We start from the raw sequence: 24971 nt of genomic DNA on the forward strand, positions 1-24971 counted from the left end.
CAGTTATTTTGGATATATTCTCTCATTTTATGGTCCTAATCATCAGTTGTAGAGGTAAGGACAGACAGATGAAATGACTAGACTTGGAAAGTTCAAGGTCAGTGTCAAAGTCTTGAGTTGTTCATTTGACTATCAGCGAATCTAAATAGAGAATACAGGTTTATCAGGGAAGGGTCTGATTTTGAACATCTTGAGTTAGTTGTGAGATGTAGAGATGTAGGGCTAGGCTCAACATAAAGACTGGGGTTGAGGAATTCCTTGGTGGCCCAGAGGTTAAGAATCTGCCTGCCAATGCAGGAAACAAAGATTAGATCCCTGGTCTGCGAAGATGCCACATGCTGTGAGGCAACAGAGCCTGTATGCCATGGCTACTAAACCTACACTCTAGAGCCCACGCCCTAGAATCTGTGCTCTGCAACAGGAGAAGCCACGGCAATGAGAAGCCTATGCACCTCGACTAGTGAGTAATCCCCACTTGCAGCAACTAGAGAAAGCCCTCACACAGCAACGAAGACCTAGTGCAACAAAAAATTTATCTTTTAAAAACTCTATTAAAAAATTGGGGTTGAAGATATGGATTTCTATGTTAAAAGCATTGAGTTGATAACTGAGAATAGAATGGAATGGAACAGAATGGAAAAGGGGAGAGAGCTTTGGTGTGTGCTCACATTTAGAAGGTGGGAAATAAGAGGAGGCAACAATTTTTAAAATGTAGGTAGCATATTGTAACAAATGGCCATGAATTCTTTGCAGCTCCTCCCTTCAAGAGATGAGGCTTATTTCTCTACCCTTTGACTTATTTTGGCCAGTAACAGTGTGGCAAAGTGATGCTGTACAAGTTCTAAACCTAGGCCCAAGAGACCTTACAGCTTCTTTTCTCTCACTGGGAACCCTTCTAGTAGTATGTAAGGAAACCTGAGTTAGCCTGCTTGAAGGAGAGAGGCCCCAGATGGACTAGCCTTAATAGCTGAGGCACCAAACATGTGAGCCAGTGTAGCCAAAAAAAGCTGAGTTTGGCCCGGACCACAAAAACTACCCAACTGCAAAGCCCAAACTGCTGATTCACAAAATCTTGAGCTAACTCAAACAGTTATTATCCTAAGCCATTAAGTTTAGGAGTGATATGTTACGCAGCAATGGATAACTGATACATAAATGGCCTCAGAAGCCAAGGGGAGGGAATTCCCTGTGGTCCAGTAAGGTTAGGGCTCAGCACTTCCCCAGTTGTGGACCCAGGTTTAATCCCTGGTCAGGGAACTTAGATACAGCAAGCTGCATGGACATGGTAAAAAAAAAAAAAAAAATCCAAAAACAAAACCAAACAAAAAAGAAGAAGAAGCAAAGGGGAAAATAGCTTATATGAATAGGTTACACACAGCACAGAGGTCAACTTCAATGGGAATGTGATGGAGAGTACCTTCCCAGGTTCAAAGATGTGGTGGGGACAGAGGCTAGAACAGGGTTGGAAAGTGAGGGTTAACTGTTAGCAGTGGTTTTCTCCTAGGAGTTGGGGGTGGGGGGCTACAGAATCACTGAACTTCACTTTTAATATCTATGCACTATCTGTGTTTGTTGATTGTGTAATCTTTTTAACAGCTTTTTTGAGGATTGCATAACTTTTTTGAATAATTCAATTCTTATGTTTTGAAAACTAAGTAGTAACTAGAAAATGGAAATGGGTGGTATATATCAGTGGTTTCAGCTGTCCCAGAATCATCTGGGAAGGTTTACCCAAGTATTGATTCCAAGGGCCCATACTTGGACGTTCAGATTCAGTTTCTTTGGAAAAGGGCCAGGGAACCTGTTTTTCTTCACTCAGCTCCCCAGGTGTCAAGGTTGTCAGAGTGAGAAGAAAAGAGTTCTGAGGACAGAATTCCTGGAAATATCTTAATGTGGGGGGCTTATAAAGGAGAATAATGATTTTCAAATAGTTTCTGTGGAAAACCAGGGCTCCCAAGAGACATTTACAATACATGCGTGCTCAGTCGCTTCATTCACGTCCAACTCATTGCGACCAGGGATTGAGCCTGCATCTGTCTCCTGCACGGGCAGGCGGTTTCTTTACCACTAGCGCCGCCTGGGAAGCCCACAGGAGACGTTTACAATATTTATTAATAAAACAGAAATGAAAGTTGCTTAGTTGCGTCCAACTCTTGGCGACTCCATGGGGTGTAGCCCAACAGGCTCCTCTGTCCATGGGATTCTCCAGGCAAGAATACTGGAGTGGGTTGCCATTTCCTTCTCCAGGGGATCTTCCTGACCCACAGATCAAACCTGGGTCTCCTATATTGCAGGTAGATTCTTTACCATTTGAGCTACAGGCGGTTCCCAGCAATAGGTTCCACTTTTTACTATGTACCAGGCAGAATGCTAAGGCCTTTATATTTATTAATCCATCTAGTGCATGATATTTCTCCATTTTACAGATGAAGGAACAAGTTCAGAGAGGAAAAATAATGTGTTTAAGCTTAGCTAGGTAGAGTCAGAATTTGAATTCAGGCTGTGTAATTCTAGAGACTTGCTGCTTTTGTTTGTTTGTTTATGCAGGGGGAAAAAAGTTTAGTTACTATATAGAATTAATTTAATTTAAATATTTCCTCCCATATATGTATTAGACCTTTGGTATAATGCTACTCCCTGGAGAAGGCAATGGCACCCCACTCCAGTATTCTTGCCTGGAGAATCCCATGGACGGAGGAGCCTGGTGGGCTGCAGTCCGTGGGTCGCAAAGAGTCGGACATGACTGAGCGACTTCACTTTCACTTTCACATAATGCTACTGTGCATTTCTTTCTTTCTTTTTTTACCCCAAATCAAACAGACAATCTTCTTAATTTCTTATACAACAGACAGTAACATCAGCTTTTTTTTTAAACACAAATCTCAGGTCATTTGAAAGGCCAATTAGATCCAAGGAAGAAAGACAATAAACAGTTGAATTAATCAATAGGCACTACAACACCACCTAAAACCTACTACCGTGGTGGTGGTAGTGGGCTAAGGGAGATTAAGCTACAAATAATCTCATGTTAATGTTACAGATTATATAGCAGGAGTTTGAGCTTGCTTTCCAGAAGACTATGGTACAATCACATGGCACCAAGGGATATTTGGCCGGGGAAAGAAGTTCAGGCCAAACGAAAAGGAAAAGGGACAAAAGAGAATCCAAGTGACAGAATCCAAGCAAAGGGTGATGGATCATGCTTTTTCGTGCACATGCATTTTATTTCTCTGAGAATCTAAACAGTGAGCTTAAGTCGGGGAAGGAAGTAACGTACTTTTTTATATCCTTATCTCCAGGGCCCTTAGTTTGCACTCAATACATGTTTGTTGATTAAGTGAATGAACGTGTGGTTTGGGATCTGAAAGTTTTGCTATTTTAAGGTTAATATTTCAATCATTTTAGAGTTCCTCTCCATAGACAGCACTGCTTTTCAAAAGAGCAAGTTCACTGGAATTGTGAGGCAGACTGCAGGCTGATTACTAGGGCTGTGCAATGAAGGGCGGACGAGGAAACGGCATCAAACCGATCCTTTTCAAAGGAGGCAATGAAAGCCAGGAGAGGGGCGACCCAGGTGCGCCTGTCCTGCGGAGGGAGACAAGACAGGTTTGACGAGGTTTACAGGCTGAACGGAGGGGACCAGTAAAGAGGGAAAGATGAAGATTGATGGGGTCAGTGGGAGGTGAGACCCAGGAGGGAGGGAAGGAGGGGTCCCAGGGGAATTAGCCTGAGGCAGGAGGGACACCTGTTCCTTTGAATCTTTGAACACAGGGCTGTCAGAGATGCAGGAAGGTTTTAAGCAGAGGAGAGAGGAGGAAGGCAGGAAGCAAGACTTCAGGGAGATGAGAGCAGCCTGGCTACTGAAGTTTCTCTTCCAGGCCTCACCATAAGGGCCACTACTGCTGCTGCTGCTAAGTCGCTTCAGTCGTGTCCGACTCTGTGCGACCCCATAGACGGCAGCCCATCAAGCTCCACCGTCCCTGGGATTTTCCAGGCAAGAGTACTGGAGTGGGGTGCCATTGCCTTCTCCGATAAGGGGCACGGATCAAAGCAATTAACTTCAGCTTTCTGGAGACTGACAACGGGTTATGAACTTTAACAAAAGCAACATAAAAAATCCATTTACCACCATCATGACTTCATTAAAAAGAGGGGTGACATTTAACACACCAAAAAAGGTAGAAAGAACCAAATCTCAGAATAAATGTACTCTGCTTTATGACCGACTCATTCCGTTGCTTATTTTTCTCATTTCTTCAGAAGGATGGCTGATCCTTCCTGCCGGACCAGTGCGTGGGGAGCGCGGCTTCAAACCGCCCACGCCGGCAGCCGCTTTGCATCCTCGCGGGGAGGATACTGAGCCTGGCAACCCGGCGGGCGCGGGTGCCTCTTCTGGGGCCCCGACAGCCGGCCTCGGGCTGCCACCTCTATCCGCCCAGCAGGCAGCGACTAGCGGGTCCCCGACAGTGACCCGGGGCACTCCGCCCTGGGCTAGCCCTGTCCCCGCCGAGGCCCTGCGGGGCGCAGACCCAGGCGGCGACTGCAGTGCCAAGGGGGGCGCGGCCCGTACTCGAGGGGCGCCCCTTCTCGCCCCATGCACCGCGGGCCCGCCCCGCCCCGCAGTCCCTGGAAGCTCTTTTGCGCTGTTTCAGCGCGGATCGGCCCCCGCAGGGCAGCTGGGGTGGGGTGGGGGAGGGGTGGGAGGTGAGTGCCAACTCGCGGGTCCCAGTGCCCCGGTGCCCTCCTCCGACAGTTCTGCCCCGCATGTGTGAGGACACTCTCGCTCGGCTCCGGGTTCGGATAGCGGAGGCTCTCCGTTCAACCGTCCCGGATACTCAAGCGTCCGAGTGCACCCTGATTGCGGGGTTGGGGGGGCGGTGGTCTGGAAGATCACACCCGCTCTCACCCCGCGAGGACCGGCTTCTCCCGCAAAAGTGCGAGCTTCGTAGAGCGCCCACTCAGGGCCGCCCGGAGGGTCCTTGCGATGCCCATCCTCCAGGCGCCCGCCCTACCTGTCGTAGCTCCAGCGGCTGTAGGACAGGGTCCGGTGGCTGCTGACTCCCTCCATCTCCGTCTCCCGACTCTGCTTCGGACTACGCTGGCGGCGGTGGTGGCGGCGGCGGCGCCGTGGGGATCCGAGCTCGCCTGCTTGCAGCGGGCCGGGCCAGGGCGCGGGCGGAGGACTGTACCATTCGCCCCCCCTCCGGGGGGTGACCCCCCCCTCCGGCTCTGCCAATGGCGGGGACGCGCGGGCTGCGGGGACCCGGGCCCGCAGGGGCCCCTCCCCCGCGCTCGAGTCCCGCGGGGGCGCGGCTGCTGCAGCCAGAACTGCTTATTTATTTATTTCCGATGTGTGCTCTACGTCGCCATAGCAACCGTTCCATCTTTTCCGGAGTCACAAGGGCACCGCTGTTTTCAAACCTTCCCGGGACAGGGACTACTTAGAGGTTTTCCCTTCTTATGCGGGCATAGGAGGCCGGGATGAACACCGGATAACACAGACCACCCTGGACAGATATCCCCCCATCGCCCTCCTTCTGCGTGGATCTTTATCCATTAAACCTGTCACGATCTATTGCCTCCCTTCTCAGGAAAGGGAATACCTATCTCAGAATTTCAAAGATTCCCGCCGTGTCCCCGCTCCCATGCCTTCAGCAGGGAAAACCTTTAATCACTGGAGTGCCCCCTCCCCTAAAACTGTCGCAACTCAGCCTCCTCCTTACCCGAGAGAAAATCCACTTCTTCCTCCCTCTAACCCAGCCAGATTCCCTTGACATATTGTGTCCCCCTTGGGCTCGGAAGACCAAGTTCTGTAAACACTCCTACTTCAGGGCCATCGCTTTCTGTTTATTTTCCTTTATGCTTTCCCTCCATTACCACTCAAACTCCTTTGGGAAAAAAAACCCAGGTATATTGGCTTAACTTCGTCTACACCTGGCTGAGGGTGGCCCAAGGACGAGTGTCTACGGGAGAGGAGCCCGTTGGGTGGGGCAGGCTGGGTGCAGAAAGCCGACCGCGCAGTGGTTCTGCCCCGCCCCTCCTTCCATTCCCTTCCCCCACCCCGGGCTCCTGGCTTGGGGATTTACAGGTATAATCTTCTTGAAGAGGTCGTGGAAGCCTAAGAAGGCCCTTCCAGTGCCTCAGCTGTGGGGAAGCTGCGCTAACAGGCTGAGGCAGGGTCCGGGTGGAGGTGTCAAGGTTCCCTAGAGGTGGAGTGCGCTGCCTTAGGGCCCAACCTATCCTAATCCAAGGATCGGGGTCAACTCCCTTGAAACTAGCCTTGCCTGTTAACCTCCTGGATCACAGGGCTTGCCACTAGCAGCTCACCTGTTGCATCCAGCTCACAAACGTATTTTCATTTGTCCTGAGCAGGTTTTTCTTTTTCTTTTTTTCCCAGTAACTAAGCAGACAACACTGGAGAAGGAAATGGCAACCCACTCCAGTATTCTTGTCTGGAGAATCCCAAGGACAGAGGAGCCTGGTGGGCTACAGTCCACAGGGTCACAAAGAGTCAGACACGACTGAAACGCCTTAGTACACATATATCAAGGTTTTATTTTCATTCCAAAGAGCCAGGTGTTGACCATCACATCACTGGGGGCACTTCCTTAATAAATCACTTGTGCTTCAGAGTCTGGTTCTGGAGAACCCAGCCTTAGAAAGGGACTATGTTGGCAGTTTATTGAGTGACAGGGGTTTGGGAGGTAGGATTTATTATATGAGACCAGAGAATGCACTATCTTATCTCTTCTAGCTCTAAATGTGGACTAAAGCAAGAAAGGCATCTTTAGCAGGTTCAAGCTGAGGTCCCAGCTGCCGAGTCTTGGGTTCAATGACCCAAAACTCCGACAGTGCCAGAGGCCTCTGTTTTAGATGAGGACACTGAGTGAGTCTGTGGAAAGTTCCAATAGGAGATCTTTTAGGTCTGAGAGCTAAGCCATGCCTTCGGCAACACAGAATTACTCATTTGAAAAAGCAGCCCATGATGTGCTACAGGCCTGGGTAGCCTGTAGACTTGAAAATGGGATATCAAGACACCATGACCAGAAACGCCCATTGTAGTCTGGGTTAGCAGTCATTAAGTTGGCCCAGTCATTAGCGGGGTGATTATGTTCACTAGTCTTAAATGGACGATTCATTGTATGATGACAGTGGTACTTTTGGGTCAGTTCAGAGAGTACAAGGATGCTGCATGGAAAGGAAAGGTGGTTTAGACTCCATGTCATCCCCCTACTGCACTAACCTACTCTCTCAGCTCACATTCACACCTGGGGGTGTGTGTGTGGGGGGGTGTTTCTGACTGCTATAGCTATAGGAGGACAAAAATTTGAGCCCCGGCCTATGGATGGGTTGGCTTCATACGATGTGCAAAATAAAAATGAATTGCGGCAATATCACACACCCACTCAGGAGGAGTGCTAAATGTGAGTGGTGAGGGAAATCCTTCTCGTGGGCAGTACACTTGGCCATCGGCTTTGCAGGTAGGGAGGCACGGCCTGAGGGGAGAATACACATGGACTCTGGGCAGTGGGGAGTAACTCAACTGGGTGGTCAGAGGCCTGGATGAAGCAAGACTGGAATCCTGGAGAAGGAAGTCTGGGAAAAAGGGGTGTGGATGGACTAACAGGAGCGGCTTCAGACTGGGCAGATTTTTGAATCTCAGTGCTCATCAGAAAGCGTCTGTTGCAGAGGAGGGGCCTTCAACAACCAGGTGCTCAGAATGATGTGTCTGGTGGGTATCAGTTTCTATCCTCGACTAAGAGTTTGGGCCCACGAACGGAGTGGGAAGGTGACAGAGATGGAAGCTCGGCAGAGGCCCAAAGACAGGGCTTCCTCTCAGTGAGGCAGATTTCTGTACTGCTGCTGCTGAATGCTCATTGCAGAGGCTGGCTCCTCATTATGCTGTCGTTTCTTGAGACTGCCCCAACTCCAGGGAAGTTGATTGCATCAGACTCCCTCCACCCTGCAGAGGGCAGCAGGGTGTCATTACTGGAACTGAAAGCTTTTCTGAATATGGACTCATCTTCCCTGCTGTAGTCTTTTCTCCAGTGATTTACAGAATGTTTACTATCAACCCAGGATCCTGTAGAGTGAAATCTCAGTTGAAGGGTGTGTTTTATGGTGAAGGATTGTGACAATGGTTCTGTACAACAATGGGTCTTACCATATTCTTCATCACCTGGAAGCCAAGGGTGGAAAATGGGAATGCCCTTTCAAAGACTTCACCTAGGAGCCAGCTTTGGGATGACAACCGTGGATGAGGTCACTCACTGTCTTCCAGGATGTAGTACATGTATTAAGCTACTGGCTGATAAACAGCGCTGCGTCCCTGGTAGTTAGAACACACAGGGCCAAGCAGTCAAGGGGTGAAGTAGAATTGACCCCTTTCATCATCACCCTGGGGACGTCCTTGCAGGAACTATGTTCTCCATTTCTGTGACTGGTTCTGGTCCTTGAGGGGACGTCTTCCACTGGTTAACATGGAAAGTTCTCCATTTGGGGCTCTCCGTGCCAGTGAACCATCAGGTAAAAAAGAATTGCTATATTTGAGGGCGTGACAACCCCTGACTGTCCAGAAGAGAGAGGTAAGGATAGTCTGTCTGATGGGGTCAAGGAGGGGTCATCTGACACCTGGGTGCTGGAGGGGCTCTTGGTGCTTTCAGGCCTGGTGATGGCAGCGGCTAGGCAACCACAGCCAGCACCACCTGATGACGGCAAAGCCAAAGGCTCACACCCTCAGGACTAGCAATCAGACCACCTTTGGCAGCTGGGTTGTGGGGAAAGAGATGATAAATATTAATAGTGGCTTAGGAGCAACCACAGCAGGGGAACTACACTTACTACACTTTATTCTACAGTCCAGTGGTTAAGACTCCATGCTTCCAATATAGGGGGAGTGGGTTCGATCCCTGGTCAGGGAACTAAGATCCCATGTGCTGTGTAGCACAGCCAAAAGAAAAAAAAGTCAACGACAGAGTGGACTGACTTCTTGTGGGTCATGAGCAGATCTGAGCAGTGTAAAGGGTGTATCTTCACAGACACTTTTGGTTCCCTGTGCCATAGCCCATATCTCCCTGACTTCAGCACAGCTGTGGTGGACAGCTCTTCGCACAGTGCTTGCATCCCACTTCAAACTCTCCTGATTAGCTGGAAAAGTATGCTCAGTCCACCTGTGCAAGCAGCCTGCAAGTATGAGGAAGTTAATCTCCTAAGAAATTCTTCAACCAATGGGAGAACTGGTTAAATGTCCCAGCTTTCAAGTCTTTCTGCAGGATAATTCTCAGTGAGATGGAAATGACCAGCTTAACACCATAGATTGTATTTCTTCCCCTCCTTGTCTCCATTCACTTGTTTCTTGGAGGATATTATTGGTTGATTGTGCCCTCCTCTTCCCCAAAGATATGTTGAGGTCCTAAGCCCTGGTATCTGCAAATGTGACCTTATTTGGCAACAGAACCTTTGAAGATGTCATCAAATTAAGATGAGGTCAGTAGGGTAAGACCTAATCCAGTATGATTGGTGTCCTTACAAGAGGGATATATGGACACAGGCCACAAGGAGAATGCCGTATGACAACAGAGGCAGAGACTGAAGTGCTGCAGCTACAAACCAAGGGACAGCTGGGCCTACCAGAAGCTGGAAAAGGCGAGGACGGAACCTCTTCCAGAGGCTGCAGAGGGAGCATAACCCTATAAACCCCCTTGACTTCAGACTTCCAGCCTCCAGAACTGCGAGTAAGACAGCAAGTTTGTGGTACTTTTTAAATGACAACTCTCAGGACTCTAAAACAGATCGCCTTCCCCATCAGCTACCTTCCCCCCCAAGTCCTTGCCACACATTTTACTTTCAGAGGACTCAAACCAAGTAGGTCCCTTCTCCAGCTGCATTTTAGGTCAAAATTTGGGGTTTCTCAGCTACCCCTTACCTCGATCCATCTCTCACACCCCCATCAGCTGAGTAGTCTTACCTGGGACTGTTTGGATGTGACCCTGCCTCACACCATCTTCTTCCAACCTCCAGAGTTTGGAGAGGGCCCCTCAACCACCTGCCCCAAACTCTAGTTAAACATACTGACAGGCTGGGCTCTTTCATAGGATGCCCGGGACTACTCACGAGCTTTGGTACCACTCATTACCCTGGATGGAAAGCCCTAGGAACCTCATTTTGATAATCAAGGCCTGGATGAGAGTTCCTCCTGAAAAGTGGAAGCTGTAAGATTTTTGTATAGAGGGTCTTGTAGATTACAATCTGATGGGAATGAAAGTGGGCCCTAGATTTACGAAGAGAAGCATCTCCAGGAGATTTGTTCACCTATTTTGTACCAAGCTAGCCTCTCCAAAGTAGAAGATGCTTTTTCTTTATCAGCCCTTGGAAAACCTACTCAGAAACTGTAAACTGGCAACCAAAAGACTTCAGTTGGTGCCAGGGCACCCTCTGGTGGCCATGACTCAAAGCCTCAGCTTTACAGCAGTGTTCCTCATGGGACTAAGTGGTCCCTTATCATGGACATAGAGGCTGTTACAAAACTGATGGTCATCATCACGAGACAGAAACATCAGCACAGGACTAGCAGCCTGAATGAGGCAGAAGATGGATCAAGATGGACCAGACAGACCATCATGGAACAAACGGACCTAATCATAGGCTAGATCAGCACCAAATGCAACTGTTTTCCCTTCTGTGAGACATCACTGGGGAAAAGGGGGACAAAGCAGGATTTTATTAGCCCTCTATGAGCTTGAATGGATTCCTAGACATTAGTGAGTGTAAAAGCAACTCAGTTCCAGCAGCTGGACCCTGTTTGAACATTCCTGGCAATGCTGACCATGGCTAGTATGTGGGAGAAATGCTGATTTCATCAGATAAGACTGAAGTCGCAGCCACAGCAGGGCTTGCTGGAGCACAGCCTGGCCATTGCTAGAAGTTCTGTGGATGCTGGAAGGTGAAATGGTCTTTCTGCCTAGAACAGGCTGAGCAGAGCCAAACAAGATGCCACCCCCTGCTGAAGCCTTGCCTCAGACTCCCCGCCTTAGGAGGTGGGGGGACTCAGTGGATCTGTTCAATCCTTCTTGGCCAAAGAATCCAGTAAGACCCTGTGCCTGCTTCCCTCACCAGTGATTATGGGCCATGTTCTTCACAGGATCCAGAACTTTCTGGTCCTTGCCAAAGACCTCTTTGTAAAGGCCTCCCAGTACTTCCCTGGTCCAGCTTTTCCCAGGGACAAAGCTCTAAAGTCATTCCCTCTCTAGGGACTCCAGCAGAGCCCAAGGCCTTACTTATAGCCAAGCAGCCCACAGGCTCAATTGAGAAGGCAGGCTGGAGTCAGGAACAGGGAACTGTGTGCAGATTTCCATGTCCCTCCCATACTCTCCAAAACTACTTTTTTTTTTCACAAGGACTCTGGTTTGGGCTGACGGAGGAGAGGTTTATGGTTATTACCGACTCAGAGAGGGCAGAGGCTGGGGTCATATGGTCTCTGGTCCCCTCAGCCTCTCCCTCCCTCCACAGTGGAGAGAGGGCAATTGGAAGCTGTGATTTATTCTCACAAAGGTCTCTTCCCCTTGCAAAGGCTGGGCGGTGCTGTGTGGACTTCCTCGGTGACATGTGTCACAGAGTACAGGACACAGATTACCCCAAAGAAATGTAAAGCCAGATATTCATATCTGCACACAGTTGTTCACCAAGGAATGTTAGCACAAGACTGGAAATAACCCACATGTCCAACGTTACAAAATTATTTAGTCTGTCCACATTTCATAAAATTTAGTTGAAATTTCAAAAAATTGACTCCTGATTCAAAGAACTTGAGATTCTGGGAGGATCTGAGGAAGCAGGTGTCCCCAGAGAGGACAGGTAACAGAAACTGTTGTGGCTTTTATGGCAACTCTATTTTTACCTCTAGGCTGCTACATCCTTGGAAATACAACTCCCTATACACAGACCATTATAAAACTGAGTAATATTTTGATCTTTATCCCACTTTCTTCAAAGCACTTCCTCTTCTGTGCCCAGTCAATTCCTAGTGTTTTTCAAGACTGAAGTCCCTCTCTAGCTTTCAGGCAGATTTAAGCCTGCCCTCTACTGTCTTCCCAAGACTTATTCCTATCTTTTTATAGCAATTAATCCATTTTGTCCTATTTATTTTTGTCTCTCCACTTGAAGACTGAAACTCGGGCCAGGGGGTAGAGAACATGGTTCACCGACTTCTGTGTCCCCAGCTTCTGATACTGTCTGGCACACGGAAACATCACTAAATACCGATACTTGTAGGGCGAGTTAAACAAATGACCTCCCTCGTGTGCTCCCTCCCTCTGGCCCTTCTCCAAAGGATCCCAATGCCCCTGATGAACTTACTATGTCCAGTGTGTCTCGAGGTAATTATCTTACAAGCCATCCATTCATTTATTCATGTCACACACATTTACTGAGAACACACATTTTCTGGTATCTAACAGCCAACAGAACAGACAGTCTTGGCCCTCACAGAGCTTATGTTCTAACAGAGGGTAAACAGACAAGTCCAAAATGGTGAGACAGATGCTGAATAGGAGACAGTTGTGGGATCATGGCATGGGAGCACTTTCCAAGAGGAGGCAGCATCTAGACTAACCTAGAGCAGCAGTACTAAGCCAGCCAGAGGTGCTGTATTCCAGGCAGAGGGCAGAGCAAAGGGAGTCCAGCCTGTGAGTTTATGGACAAAGCCGAAGAGCCAGGCAAGGCCGTGCTGAGCCTACAGACTATGGCACAAGTGTGACTTCACCCTGGCAGTAGACACCTATGAACTTCATCAGCAGTTTGTCCTGGTTGGATTTATAAGAGCAGTGTGGCTGCTTTGAGAATGGATGGAAGAGGGGGAACAGGTCAGCTGTCTACTCCACACTACCACATCAAACACTTCTATGACCGGAAGTGCAGCTGATTTCCTCACATCAAGCGATGCCCAGACACCAGCTGAGTGTTCTCCAACCTAACTCAATTCTGACATCAACTGCCTAGTCAGCACCAGATCCTAAGGCCAAAGTCTCAGTCCCACAAGACCGCCTCCCCTCCATATTCCCCTCCCACCTCCATTTCAGATACCAATCACAAGTCCAGGTTGACACCAGAGCTTCTTGTCCACTGGCTATGAACTGGAGGTTCCCACAACTGCCTCCTCAGATCCAGTCAACTTGCTGGAGCAGCTCACAGAACTCAGGAAGTCTACCTACCATTACTGCTTTGTTACAAGACATTAAAGGATGTGACTCAATGGCAGATAAAGAGGCACAGGGTGAAGTCTGGAGGGTCTAGAGCAGAGGTCCCTATCCCTGTGAACTTTATGTGCCCTGTCTTCCTGGTATGTGTCTTGTTGCTGGACACGTGCCTGTTCACCAATCCAGCTCCCCAAACTTTGGGCTTTCAATGGAGGACTCATCACATAGTCACAAGTGATTAAATCAGTGGTCATTGATTGATCCAAACTTCAGCCCCTCTCCCCTCCCTGAGCTGAATGTTCTAAGCTCCAATCACATGGTTGATTTACCTGGCAACCAGCCCCCATCCTGTGGTGATCCAGATGCTATACAAACATCGCTCCATTAGCATAAACTCAGGTGCAGTTGAAAGAAGTTGGTTAGGGATAAGATTCTCTCTTTATAGGTCTTATTACTTAGGAAATTCCAAAGGGTTTAAGAACTGCATGCCAGGAATCTAGGAACGTGGATGGAAAAATTTATTTCTTATTGTATCACAGAGGGCAAGAGGGATGGCTGAGTTGTGATGAACTGTTTGAGGCATGATGGTGGGTGGGGGAATTAAGGATTCACCCAGGGTTTCTGGGCTTTGACAACTGCATACATGGTTGTGTTATTCCCTGAGGAAGTGATTTGCTGGGGAGGAAGACAGTCAACTGAATACGAAACATGCTGAATTTAAGATGCTTCTGAGACATCCAGGTGAGAGACATGGTATTTCTGGAATCAGGAAACCAGTTCTGAATTTCAGCCAGAGTTGGAGCCTAGGCATCATTAACACAGAGGGAGTAATCAGCCCCAAGCTTCTCTCAGCTCCTCCAGGCAGAGGGCTCAAGATGGAAGCCTGGGGAATGGAGCTTGTTGGGGGTGGGATGGGATGGCGGATATCAGAGGAGGAAGGACCAGTGTGTAAGAGTGTTGGGAGAAAATCAGGAAGTGTGGTATCACAGGACTCAAGTAACACATGATGTCACACCCAGACACAATGCAGTGTTTTCAGCAAAGGCACAACCACATACAAAGAGAATGTGTGAAAACACATTTCATAGAAAAAACAAATGTGCACATATAGGCAAAGGCTAGGGAAAAAAAAATTGAGCATCCTTGTAGGCACAGAGGACTGTTCGTGTCTTATAAACAACTCTGTGGCCAGGGTGGGCAACAACAGAGCAACGCTGAGTGACAGTCTTTCTCTAAGCCTTTGCACATACTGTTTTTTGTCTAGAATACCCTATTTTCCTTTCTTTTCTTTTTCAATCTGCCTCTTTCTCATTCTTCAAGTCCAGCTTAGATTTCATTTTCTAACTGGAAGTCTTCCATGACCTGTAACATCTTATGATTCCCAAAGTGATGGGCTCTTTGTCCCCTCTGCAGGTTCTAAGCAGGCACCAGGACCTCTTGCTTAGCACACTTAGCATTTGATAAGTATTACATGAGCCAACATGTAACTTGAATTCTTCAGCCTTTCCTCAAAACATCTGGTGTGGCCCCAGTTTACAAAATAAGTCACATTTATTTGCATTTAAGACTTCACCATTTGGTAAACTACCCTGTAACCCTACCTCTGCATCCTCAGCTTCCGCCACCCTCGAGCAGCCAGGGTTTTCATGTATCACCAGCCCTTCTATACCTTTATCAGAAACCAGGCAACATCCCAAACTGCTCCCATCTCTCACCATCCAAGTGTCAACCAGACTTCAGGTCCTCCTTGGATCTGCCTCCTGAACCCAAGTCTCTGTCACCATCCCCAAGGCCCGGCCTGAACCTCTCATCATCTCTTGACAATCACAGTGACCCTCTGCCTCTCTCTCTGCCTACTGTTTTTCTCCCTTTCCCTCCTTCCTCTACCCAGTACCCAGTAATCTTCCTGAAATCCAAATCTAATTATCCAATGCCTTCCCACAATTTCCAGGATAAAAATCCAACCTCCACAGGTTGTGGGCCCTTGTGGTCTGGCTCCTGCCTTCTTAGATTCTAAACAGGTTAAGCAATTTTCCATGTACTTCCTCTGTCCCAGTCACCCCTTCCGGATTTCCTGGTTAAAAAAAAAAAAAACATCAGCTCAGATATCATGTCTTACATAGACTCCGACAGACTCTGGTCAGCCCTTATGTTTCCGTTATGTTGTATTTTTGCTTTATGAGAGCAATTATTTCACTGGGCCACTAAACTATGAAGCAGACAGTGGACCAAGAAAAAAATCCAGAGCTGGATTCAGGCCACTCACACACGACCAGCTTCCACCAAAGTACTCACTTCCTAGTTCCTGGGTGAGCTCCAGAACTGCCTTTTCTCTTCCACCCAGAGGGAAACTCACATTAGATGGAATTCACTTAACAAAAGGTAGTCTATGTTTATTTAGAGTCACAAGCAGTTGATTGACTCAGTGTGACTCAGACCACAAAGACACCATTTCTCCTTCACTCCATTCTGGGTCCTGGGCTTGGCTGGGGCCCAGCGTGGCAGGAGGGCTGCCTGAGGCCCCTTCACAGGTTCACAAGCTTCTCATTGAGGGCAATTTGTGACTGTGTGAGGTTGGCCAGATAGGTCACCATCAACAGGTCCTAGAAGAGAAGGAATCCAGGATGAGTGTGGGGCTGGGTAGAGAGTAAGCAGAAAGGCTAGCCAGCTGTATGATGGACACTGAGGGTAAGGCAGTCCTGGGCAAATGAAAGCTGGGAGAGGCTGGTCATGAGGAGGAGGAAGACAAAAAGGAAATGCCTGAGAACACCTTCTCATCTCTGATACACCTGAACCATGGGAAGCACAGAAACGGCAGGAGGAGAATCTGAGCACCTGTGCTTTCTTCCTCACAGCTGGGACTGCAAGGGGGCCAAAGGTGCTGCCCTGCCTCCTCTGTCCTCTCCAGGCCACCTCCCTCACCCCCTTTCACACGTGTATGTGCTGAGGCGCAGGCTCCCAGAAGCCCAGGGAGGGCACTCACGTTGATGTTGCTGTTGAGCATGGTCTCGAAGTCCTCGGGAACTATTTTGGGTACTTGGTTAACCAGACTCATCAAGAAGCGGCCCACGGTATTGTCGGCTGACACCTTTCCAGACTGAGTACCAAAAGAGTCAATGCAGCACAGTTAATTCTTGTCTCTGAGACCGTGGCTTCGCCAGTGCAGCCCCTGCCGCCCCACAGTGGAGACCACGCCCTCCTCCTCCCGTGCTCACCAGCACGTCCTCCGCATACTGCAGCACTGTGCTGAGGGCGTCCTGGATGCGCGCGGAAGCCCCGCCCACTTGCTGCAAGTCACTGGAGAGGCCGATCACCCGGTTGGGGCTAAAACAGGTCTTCATGATCAGGTCAACTGTGGGAGCGGGTGGGGTAGAAGAGACAGAGAATTCAGCCATCCCATTAGAAAAGCGAACTCTAACTGCCTCCTTCTGGACTCAGTCAGCTTCCCCAAACTTCCCCGACTCTGCCCTTACTAGCTTTTCTTCCTTCTAAGAGAGTTCAACCCCTGCACCCAGGATGCTAATCACTGGTTTTGGTCTTATATGAATGGCCACGTAGCCTCTGGGGCTGATGATTTGCCACCTCTAACAACTTCTCAAATAATTCCTCGAGTCCCATACAAACCTTAGATCAATGGTTGCTCTTAACCCACCCAAGGTCCTCCATCCTTGTTATATAGAAATCCCCTCCCTTGAAAAATGTCCAGGACCTACAAATGGGGAGGGCACTTACCTCCAATGCGTTCAGTGTCGTAATACGTGTATTTCACTGTCAGAGGGGTGAACATCACCCCCATGGTCCTCCCAGGAACACCCATTAAAGTGCTGGGGAGACAGAAGTCAAGGTTAACAGATGGCTTTGGGGGACAGTTTCCATGTTTGGTCCCGGCTGGGAAAGCAGTCATATCAAGAGTATGGCTTCCAAGGATCTGATATGAGAAGGTTGGACCAGATGAAGCCCAGACGTCTAAAGAGAACAAGCCACTTTTTTCCCTTAGCTCTTTCCACACACCAAACTCTTGGCCTGAGAGAATGGACTCAGCATTTGGATGGGGCCTGGACCCTTTACAGAGGATTACCTCACACACTGAAATCTCAGTGAAGAGGACAGGACACTGAACATCCCTGTGGAACTGGGTGCCTAGACATCCTTCCCCACAGAAAGAAGTGACAGGACAGGTCTCTTCTGGGACCGAAAAGCACTCATCAGCACTGAAAAAAAAAAATCTATTCTGGTCCATCAAGATTAGACTGGGTGCAATAATTAATCTCAGTAAAGGTGACTGCCTTTACTTATTCAACTATCCACTTTCGTTGGATCTGCAGGAGTCTGAAATATTTGGAAAGGCTAAGAAATCAGGCAACAGCTTAGAGTTTAGTGGTACAATAACTGGCATGTAAGAACTGACATGCACCACCTCTGTCCCACCACATAATGGTTAACCAGTCACTTCAGCGTCAGACACAGAAACAGCACAAAGTTAAGTGTTGTAAGAGACGCACTAACAGAGGGTGTCATTCCAAGGAGAAAATATAATCCTTTCAACTCCTACAGCCGCCGCTTTTCTGGCATGCCACTACAGCCTTTCCCAACATCCCCCATCACCCAGCATTCCAGCTGCCTGCAAGCTCAACGTGCCAACAGAACAATGTTACTGTCATTCAAACTGTACTATATCCAGGATTAATAGACATGTGTAAGGTAAGGACAGCCATTCTTTAATCTGTACTGCCCTGTGTTCTATGCACAGTTTTAGGAATAATGACAAAAGGGCAATTCAGAAATTCCAATGAACATGGAGAAGAATCCTGGCCAGCACACCATGTGAGGATCGGCAGTAGGAGCTGTGTATGAGTTAACTTCTAGAAAAGATGACAAGAAAGACAAGCTTGCTCAAATACCTAAAGGGCTGCCCTTGGAAACTGGCTATGAGCAATGAGCAGAAGTCTGGGCAGGCAAGGGTCAGCGAGTGGTAACTTCAGGGACAGTTTCTTTCTGAGTAAAACCTCTCCAGTGATAACTGCCGAGAGTGAGGCAGGGGCTTCCTTAGGAGGGAGCAAGTTGCACACTGAAGGATGACACCGGCATGGGGTGGAAGCGGGTGTCACCCAGGCTTAGCATGAACAAAGGAGCCTTCATGCCCTTGTGGCCCAAGCCCCCGGTCACCTGACGTAGGCCTTGATGCTCATGCGGCCGTTCTGGAGGCTGGTGTCCACCGTGAGGTGAATGGGGTTGGGGGCTTCTCGGCTATAGTACTCATGGATCAGCACTGAGTGCTCCGTGATGTCATGGCCTGTAGCGTACCTGGAAAACGGAAGACTTGTGGACTCATGTCTACATGTGACATCAATACTAAACAGGATGGAGGCATGGGTGTCTCTGGGTACCTGACACCCTTGTAGTGTTATACCCCCAGGGACAACATTGAGGGGGAAAAAAAAAAGCACGCTGATAATTTTATTAAATCAATTAAAACAAGGCTGACTTAAAAGCTCATGAAAAACTCTAAGTCACCAGCGAGGCAAAAACGACTCACTCAGAAGCTGCAGCTCAAAATGAGTATTCCTGGCCTCACAGGATCAGAAGTGCCAGCAAAATACACAGAATTCCTGGCTCCTTGAGATAACACACATTCAGTGCCCTGTCTCCAAAAGGGGAAGTACGATAGCTAGTCAGCTGGCAAAAGGTGCTGGCGATCAACCACTGAGACATTCCACCCCCGTCCCAACTCACCAGCCCAGGATGAGCTCGTTTGGAGAGACTTTCTTGTGCAACTCATACATGTTCTTAGCAAACTCCATGTCAACAGCCACCTAATAAGAAGGGCAGGAAGAAGGCTAAGAAGCCACAAGTCCTCAGCAAAATGGGTGAAGAGGACGAGGCCACTCCCAACAAAGAGAAGAGGCCCGGCAAGTGTGTCTAAATGGAACAAAGCTCTTTGAACTGCAGTTCTAGTTATGAGCATGGCACACTTGGTGTAGGAGGGCCTCACAGACAGCCTGGCAAATGAATAGCTATAGACCTTATGGGGGCCTCAAATCCCCACTCACCTCATCTTCTGACTCATTGTGTGGCACTGAAAAGCAATTGGTGACTTCCACTGAGTGCTTGTCAACGGTTCCTGTGGGAGAGAATAGTCCAAGTGTTACAAAACCTGGGCTTCCAACTGCCCCAAACGCTTTCAAGAGGTCTCCTCAAAGTCAAGGAACAACAACAAAAATCCAAACTGGGCTCATAAGCTCCCAAGTTTCAGCCATGTGCTCCAATGGAAGCTGGATTTTCCAGAGAAATGAAACTCCAGAGTTATCGCCAACTCTCTTCTTTAACGATCAGCAAACAGGGTCTATTCTTCCTTCCCAGGGCCTCCTTTTGCCTCACTTCCTGCTACCTGTCCTGCTCCAGATCTTCACTGTAAGATCTTCGTCTTTTGGCCTCTGGACTTTCTCCTTAATATAATTTCACCTGAGAGCTGCCTGGAGGATTCCAACCGTGTCTACGTAGACCACTCATGTAGTAGCCCATCCTCAGAGCACACTTTTAGGGAGCTTCCCCTGTACCTCCCTGCAGCCATATGGTCCCAGTTATAACCTTAACCCTACCATCATCCAGAAAACTTCTCCCTGTGAACCCTAAACATCACACCACAAACTTTTATTTTCCTAGTTCTGATATTTTTATTCCTGCTACATTGTTTCTTGAGCTCACTAAGACTCCCAGTCCCCGGATTGCTCCATTTTTACTCTAACCTACTAGGCCCTCCGGCTAGGCTTCCAGACTACAATGTTGCTCCCCACCAATCAGTGTCTGTTTAATCCCACTTCACTGTGGTTTCTGCCCTCTTGGCTGAAACTATATCCCCAAACCCAATTATACTTTTTATTTTTAATTGAAGTACAGTTGATTTACAATGTTACAAGTTTACAGAAAAGTGATTCAGTTATACTTGTATATACACACATATTCTTTTCCAGATTGTTTTCCATTAATACTAAGTATAGTTCCCTATGCTATACAGTAAGTTCTTGTTGTTTATTTTATATTTAGCAGTATGCATACATACTCTTTATCTTATTTGACCTCTTGTCAACAGACTTGACCACTCTGAGCTTCTGAAATACTGAAGTCTTCTATATTTGCATGCCATTATGGCACCCTTCTATTACAGCATTTATCACATTATACTCCAGTTACTTGCATATAAGAGTATATCTTCATCTTGAATCTAAGGTTAAGAGTAGCATTCATTTTATCAGCTTTTGAATTCTAAGTATGTAATAGTTTTATGGTACATAAAAGGTACTAGTGATTTAATTTAACCAAATGGAATACGTCTCATGAATTGCTTTCTAACTTAAAATTTCTAAGTTCTTAGCAAGCAGAATCTGTGCTTCACTCTTCAGTAGGCATTGCCTCTGTAACAGCTAGCATCGTACCATGATTCCATTCTGGAAGAGGAGCTGAAAATCTAGATTACAGTTGGTCTAACTTGGGTCACTGTAATATTTGGGGGCACCTAATAAAAACATCTATTTCTGCTTTATTGACTATGCCAAAGCCTTTGACTGTGTGGATCATGGAAATGAGTCTGAGTAAACTCCGGGAGTTGGTGATGGACAGGGAGGCTTGGTGTGCTGCGATTCATGGGGTTGCAGAGAGTCAGGACGCGACTGAACTGAACTGAACTGAACTGAATACAAACCTATTTCTGCTTTATTGACTATGGTAAAGCATTTGACTGTGTGGATCATGGAAATGAGTCTGAGTAAACTCTGGGAGTTGGTGATGGACAGGGAGGCCTGGTGTGCTGCGATTCATAGGATTGCAGAGAGTCGGGACATGGCTGAGCGACTGAACTGAATTGAACTGAATACAAACCTATTTCTGCTTTATTGACTATGCCAAAGCCTTTGACTGTGTGGATCACAATAAACTGTGGAAAATTCTGAAACAGATGGGAATACCAGACCACCTGACCTGCCTCTTGAGAAACCTGTATGCACGTCAGGAAGCAACAGTTAGAACTGGACATGGAACAACAGGCTGGTTCCAAATAGGAAAAGGAGTACATCAAGGCTATATATTGTCACCCTGCTTATTTAACTTATATGCAGAGTACATCATGAGAAACCCTGGGCTGGAAGAAACACAAGCTGGAATCAAGATTGCTGGGAGAAATATCAATAACCTCAGATATGCAGATGACACCACCCTTATGGCAGAAAGTGAAAAGGAACTAAAAAGTCTCTTGATGAAAGTGAAGGAGGAGAGTGAAAAAGTTGGTTTAAAGCTCAACATTCAGAAAACGAAGATCATGGCATCCGGTCCCATCACTTCATGGCAAATAGATGGGGAAACAGTGGAAACAGTGTCAGACTTTATTTTTTGGGGCTCCAAAATCACTGCAGATGGTGACTGCAGCCATGAAATTAAAAGACGCTTACTCCTTGGAAGAAAAGTTATGACCAACCTAGATAGCATATTCAAAAGCAGAGACATTACTTTGCCAACAAAGGTCCGTCTAGTCAAGGCTATGGTTTTTCCTGTGGTCATGTATGGATGTGAGAGTTGAACTGTGAAGAAGGCTGAGTGCTGAAGAACTGATGCTTTTGAACTGTGATGTTGGAGAAGACTCTTGAGAGTCCCTTGGACTGCAAGGAGATCCAACCAGTCCATTCTAAAGGAGATCTGGGTGTTCATTGGAAGGACTGATGCTAAAGCCGAAACTCCAATACTTTGGCCACCTCATGTGAAGACTTGACTCATTGGAAATCCCTCCCTGATGTTGGGAAGGATTGGGGGCAGGAGGAGAAGGGGACGACTGAGGATGAGATGGCTGGATGGCATTACCGACTCGATGGAAATGCGTCTGAGTAAACTCTGGGAGTTGGTGATGGACAGGGAGGCCTGGTGTGCTGCGATTCATGGGGTCACAAAGAGTCGGACATGACTGAGCGACTGAACTGAACTGAACTAAATACAAACCTAGGGTGGAGAATTGAATATTGTTTCTTACCATACAGTCCATGGGGTCGCAAAGAGTCGGACAGGACTGAGCGATTAACATTTTCACACTTTGGGAGATTATGAGTAGAGGTGAGGGTGGGGGTGTAGGATGAAGGACAGAGTGAAAATTTTTCCTGGGAACCTGCAAAATGAGTGGAACTTAAAGGAAAAAATAAAGGAGAACAAGCAAAGAGAATACAAAGGCTTGGTTTGAGATAGCTATGGGAATGTTTGTAAGATAATGGATCAACTGAAGTTTCCATAAAATGCTACACTCTCAAAGATAAGAGAGAGAATGGGTGTGTCAGGAGTGTGCTTGATGTGGTGGAGGACAGCAACCAACAGCTGCTTCATACCTAGTCTGTGTCAGCACAGTTAGATGTCTTCAGCAAGTCCCTGAAGGTAAGAGACTTTCCTAACGTTTGCATAAGTCTGGCTACAACTATTGTCCTCTTCTTAATACACCAATTGTCTTTTACAATGGAAACTATTACAAGTTCAAGGGTTAAGAAACAGAAATCATAAATGTGACTAAAGTGGAATCACAAAAGTGCCCCATATCTGTGATCAAGATGGAGTGAAAATTAATTTGATGGGACCAGAAGTCCCCAGAGAAAAGAATACATTGTCAGAAACCCCTTTTTATGGTTTCTTGGTTTTACTCTAACATAAAATACCCATTCCTCAAATTTGGAACATGGCAGGGAAAAACGTTATTTCTCCATGTGATCGTTAATACAAAGAATAGATTTGTATTGTATTAACTGTTTGTGTCCAAACAAAGAATCAGAGTCTACACTGGGGGAACGGGGGTCTATATTTCACTGGTGACTAGTATTACAGCGAGGAAAGGAGGATCAGGCTTAGACGTTTAAGAAAGCAGAATATTGAAATTCAAATGGGTTCCTGCCAAACTGGTTAGCTGCTGAGAGGGATATCTTTCTATAGATGTCCCCACTCCGTTGCCAACTAGTTAGAAAAAACTTCTCGGTTAACACTTGGAAAATAAAGACCAGTAGTAGCTAAGGGGGAAAAACTTGGTCACTGGGTTTAGGGAGTCAAAAGGTTTTTGACGTCCCAGTAAGGGTGTGAACACATTTTTCGTCGATCGGGACTAGTAACACTTGAAGTGAAATGTTACTGTGAAGATTAAAAATAAAACGTGAGTCACTTGGCACACGATACTTATTCAACAAATAACTACAAGGGAGTGAGAAGAGAGGGGAACAAGATAAAAGGAGGTGGGAAGTAGAGGAGAACGTCAATTTCCCCTGACCACTCACCCAGCAGGGTCCCGATAACTCGGGCAGCTCCCTCGTTGCGTCGCTCGTAGCTGTCCACGATGGAGGCCAAAATGACCGGGTGCAGCCGGACCACGCGGCCGCCGGGGAAGGGGCCTGGGAGAGCAGGGCCTGACAGAGACTGTGCGGGGGTCTGCGCTGGGGCTGGCGCTGAGGCCGGGGTCTGGCCCGGAGCCGCGGTCGTAGCCGCTGCTGCTGCCGGGTCTGAGGATGACGCGGGAGCCGGCGATGGAGCTGCAGCCGGAGCCGGCGATGGAGCCGGGGCTGAGGCTGGGGCTGGGGCCGGGACCGGGGCCGAGGCCGGAGATGAGGCCGCAGCTGGGGCTTCGGATGGGGTGGCGGGAGGCGCGCTCGCCGGTACTGCCGGTGTGGCCATCTTGTCGAGAGAGAAGGAGCGAGGAGCGGAAGGGAGCGAGTTGGAGAACATTAGGAGCGCCATAGGCTGAACCTGCACCACGTGAACTAGGTGCTTCTGCTTACTGGCTACTGATGACGCTTCTCAGCGCTACAATTTCCTGCTCTGAGTTTGTGCTCTTTGATTTTGGTCCGATGCGCACTCAGAGAGACTCAAGCTAAGTAGTTCCGAGTAAACTTGGGACCGCCCTGGGAGGAGAGAGACACTGCCACCAGATGGAGCCATACAGCGGTGCAAAGGTCGCAGCTGGCACTTCAATGGGATAATTGGCATTAAGGAAAGAGCTTTGTTCTTGACTGCATCCTAAGGTGTCCATACAGTGTGTCATTCATTAAACAATTTGAATATGAGCCAGACACTTTTAGGAGATATCAGAGAGCAAAACAAAGACCATTGTCCTTGAAAAGTTTACGTTCTAGTAGAGAGAGACAAATAAGTATTTTATAAATGTGTTAGTGAAGAGGAAAAGTTAAAATTTTACATAAACTCCTGCTCGTTCTGCCTCTGTAACTCAGTTTGCTCCTTGCAAAGTCTGGGTCATGTAGGTCATGTAGCCTCAGAAAGTGAGGACTTAAAATACTAGGAACTGGAGCTTATCTCACGCACCCTTGTCCCGCTCTTTGCAATTGCCCAGCCCCTGCAATGCTTCTTAATCACGCCTGCCCATGTAAAGGTCAGCCATTCAGCTCCCCGTTTTGACCCCTGTTCCTGTGCGTGTGAAACGCCTTAGTTTAAATCAACCTGTCTGTCTATAAAAACTCTGTAACTCCTTTGTTCAGGGCTCAGAGCTTGGACTGTTAACTCCTCAGGGCCTGCTGGCTTAACAAACCTGAGTTCTCCAACTCTCCGAGTGTGGTGCTTGGTTTATCCATTACTGGTTTCTGCAACACTACGTGTGGAAGGAGCTCTGATCCTCACTCCTTGTGTAACTTTGGGGAACCTCAGTTCTGTCAGTCAGTTCAGTCGCTCAATCGTGTCCGACTCTTTGCGACCCCATGAATCGCAGCACGCCAGGCCTCCCTGTCCATCACCAACTCCTGGAGTTCACTCAGACTCACG

At 47.8% G+C, this 24971-nt stretch overlaps 2 protein-coding genes across 11 annotated transcripts in view; both read right to left on the minus strand.

The window, feature by feature from the left end:
* The window catches only part of TUB (TUB bipartite transcription factor), an 89405-nt gene extending 84111 nt beyond the window's left edge, over positions 1-5294 (minus strand). For 8 of the 10 annotated variants that reach the window (XM_086340197.1, XM_086340202.1, XM_086340196.1 and 5 more), the window contains exon 1: positions 5013-5294. Coding sequence is in view for 2 of the 10 variants with exons in the window: in XM_086340206.1 (XP_086196332.1) it covers positions 5013-5068 (56 nt within the window). In the remaining 8 variants the exon portion in view is untranslated. The remainder of the gene's footprint in view (positions 1-5012) is intronic. The other 2 variants (XM_086340206.1, XM_086340203.1) reach the window with 2 other exon arrangements.
* Positions 5295-15560: 10266 nt separating this feature from the next.
* Positions 15561-23890, minus strand: EIF3F (eukaryotic translation initiation factor 3 subunit F). Its single transcript, XM_086340228.1, has 8 exons — positions 23480-23890; positions 19244-19314; positions 18927-19006; positions 18360-18497; positions 16926-17017; positions 16409-16545; positions 16177-16290; positions 15561-15796 (listed from the first exon to the last, which is right to left on the minus strand). The coding sequence occupies exons 1-8, from the start codon at positions 23871-23873 to the stop codon at positions 15719-15721; spliced, it is 1104 nt and encodes a 367-aa protein (XP_086196354.1). The 5' UTR covers positions 23874-23890; the 3' UTR covers positions 15561-15718.
* Positions 23891-24971: the final 1081 nt, after the last annotated feature.

Source organism: Bos grunniens, chromosome 15 (assembly GCF_055505025.1).
Source record: "Bos grunniens cultivar Pamir isolate PY7600 chromosome 15, Bosgru_T2T1.0, whole genome shotgun sequence".
In the NCBI taxonomy this organism is placed as follows: Eukaryota; Metazoa; Chordata; class Mammalia; order Artiodactyla; family Bovidae; genus Bos; species Bos grunniens.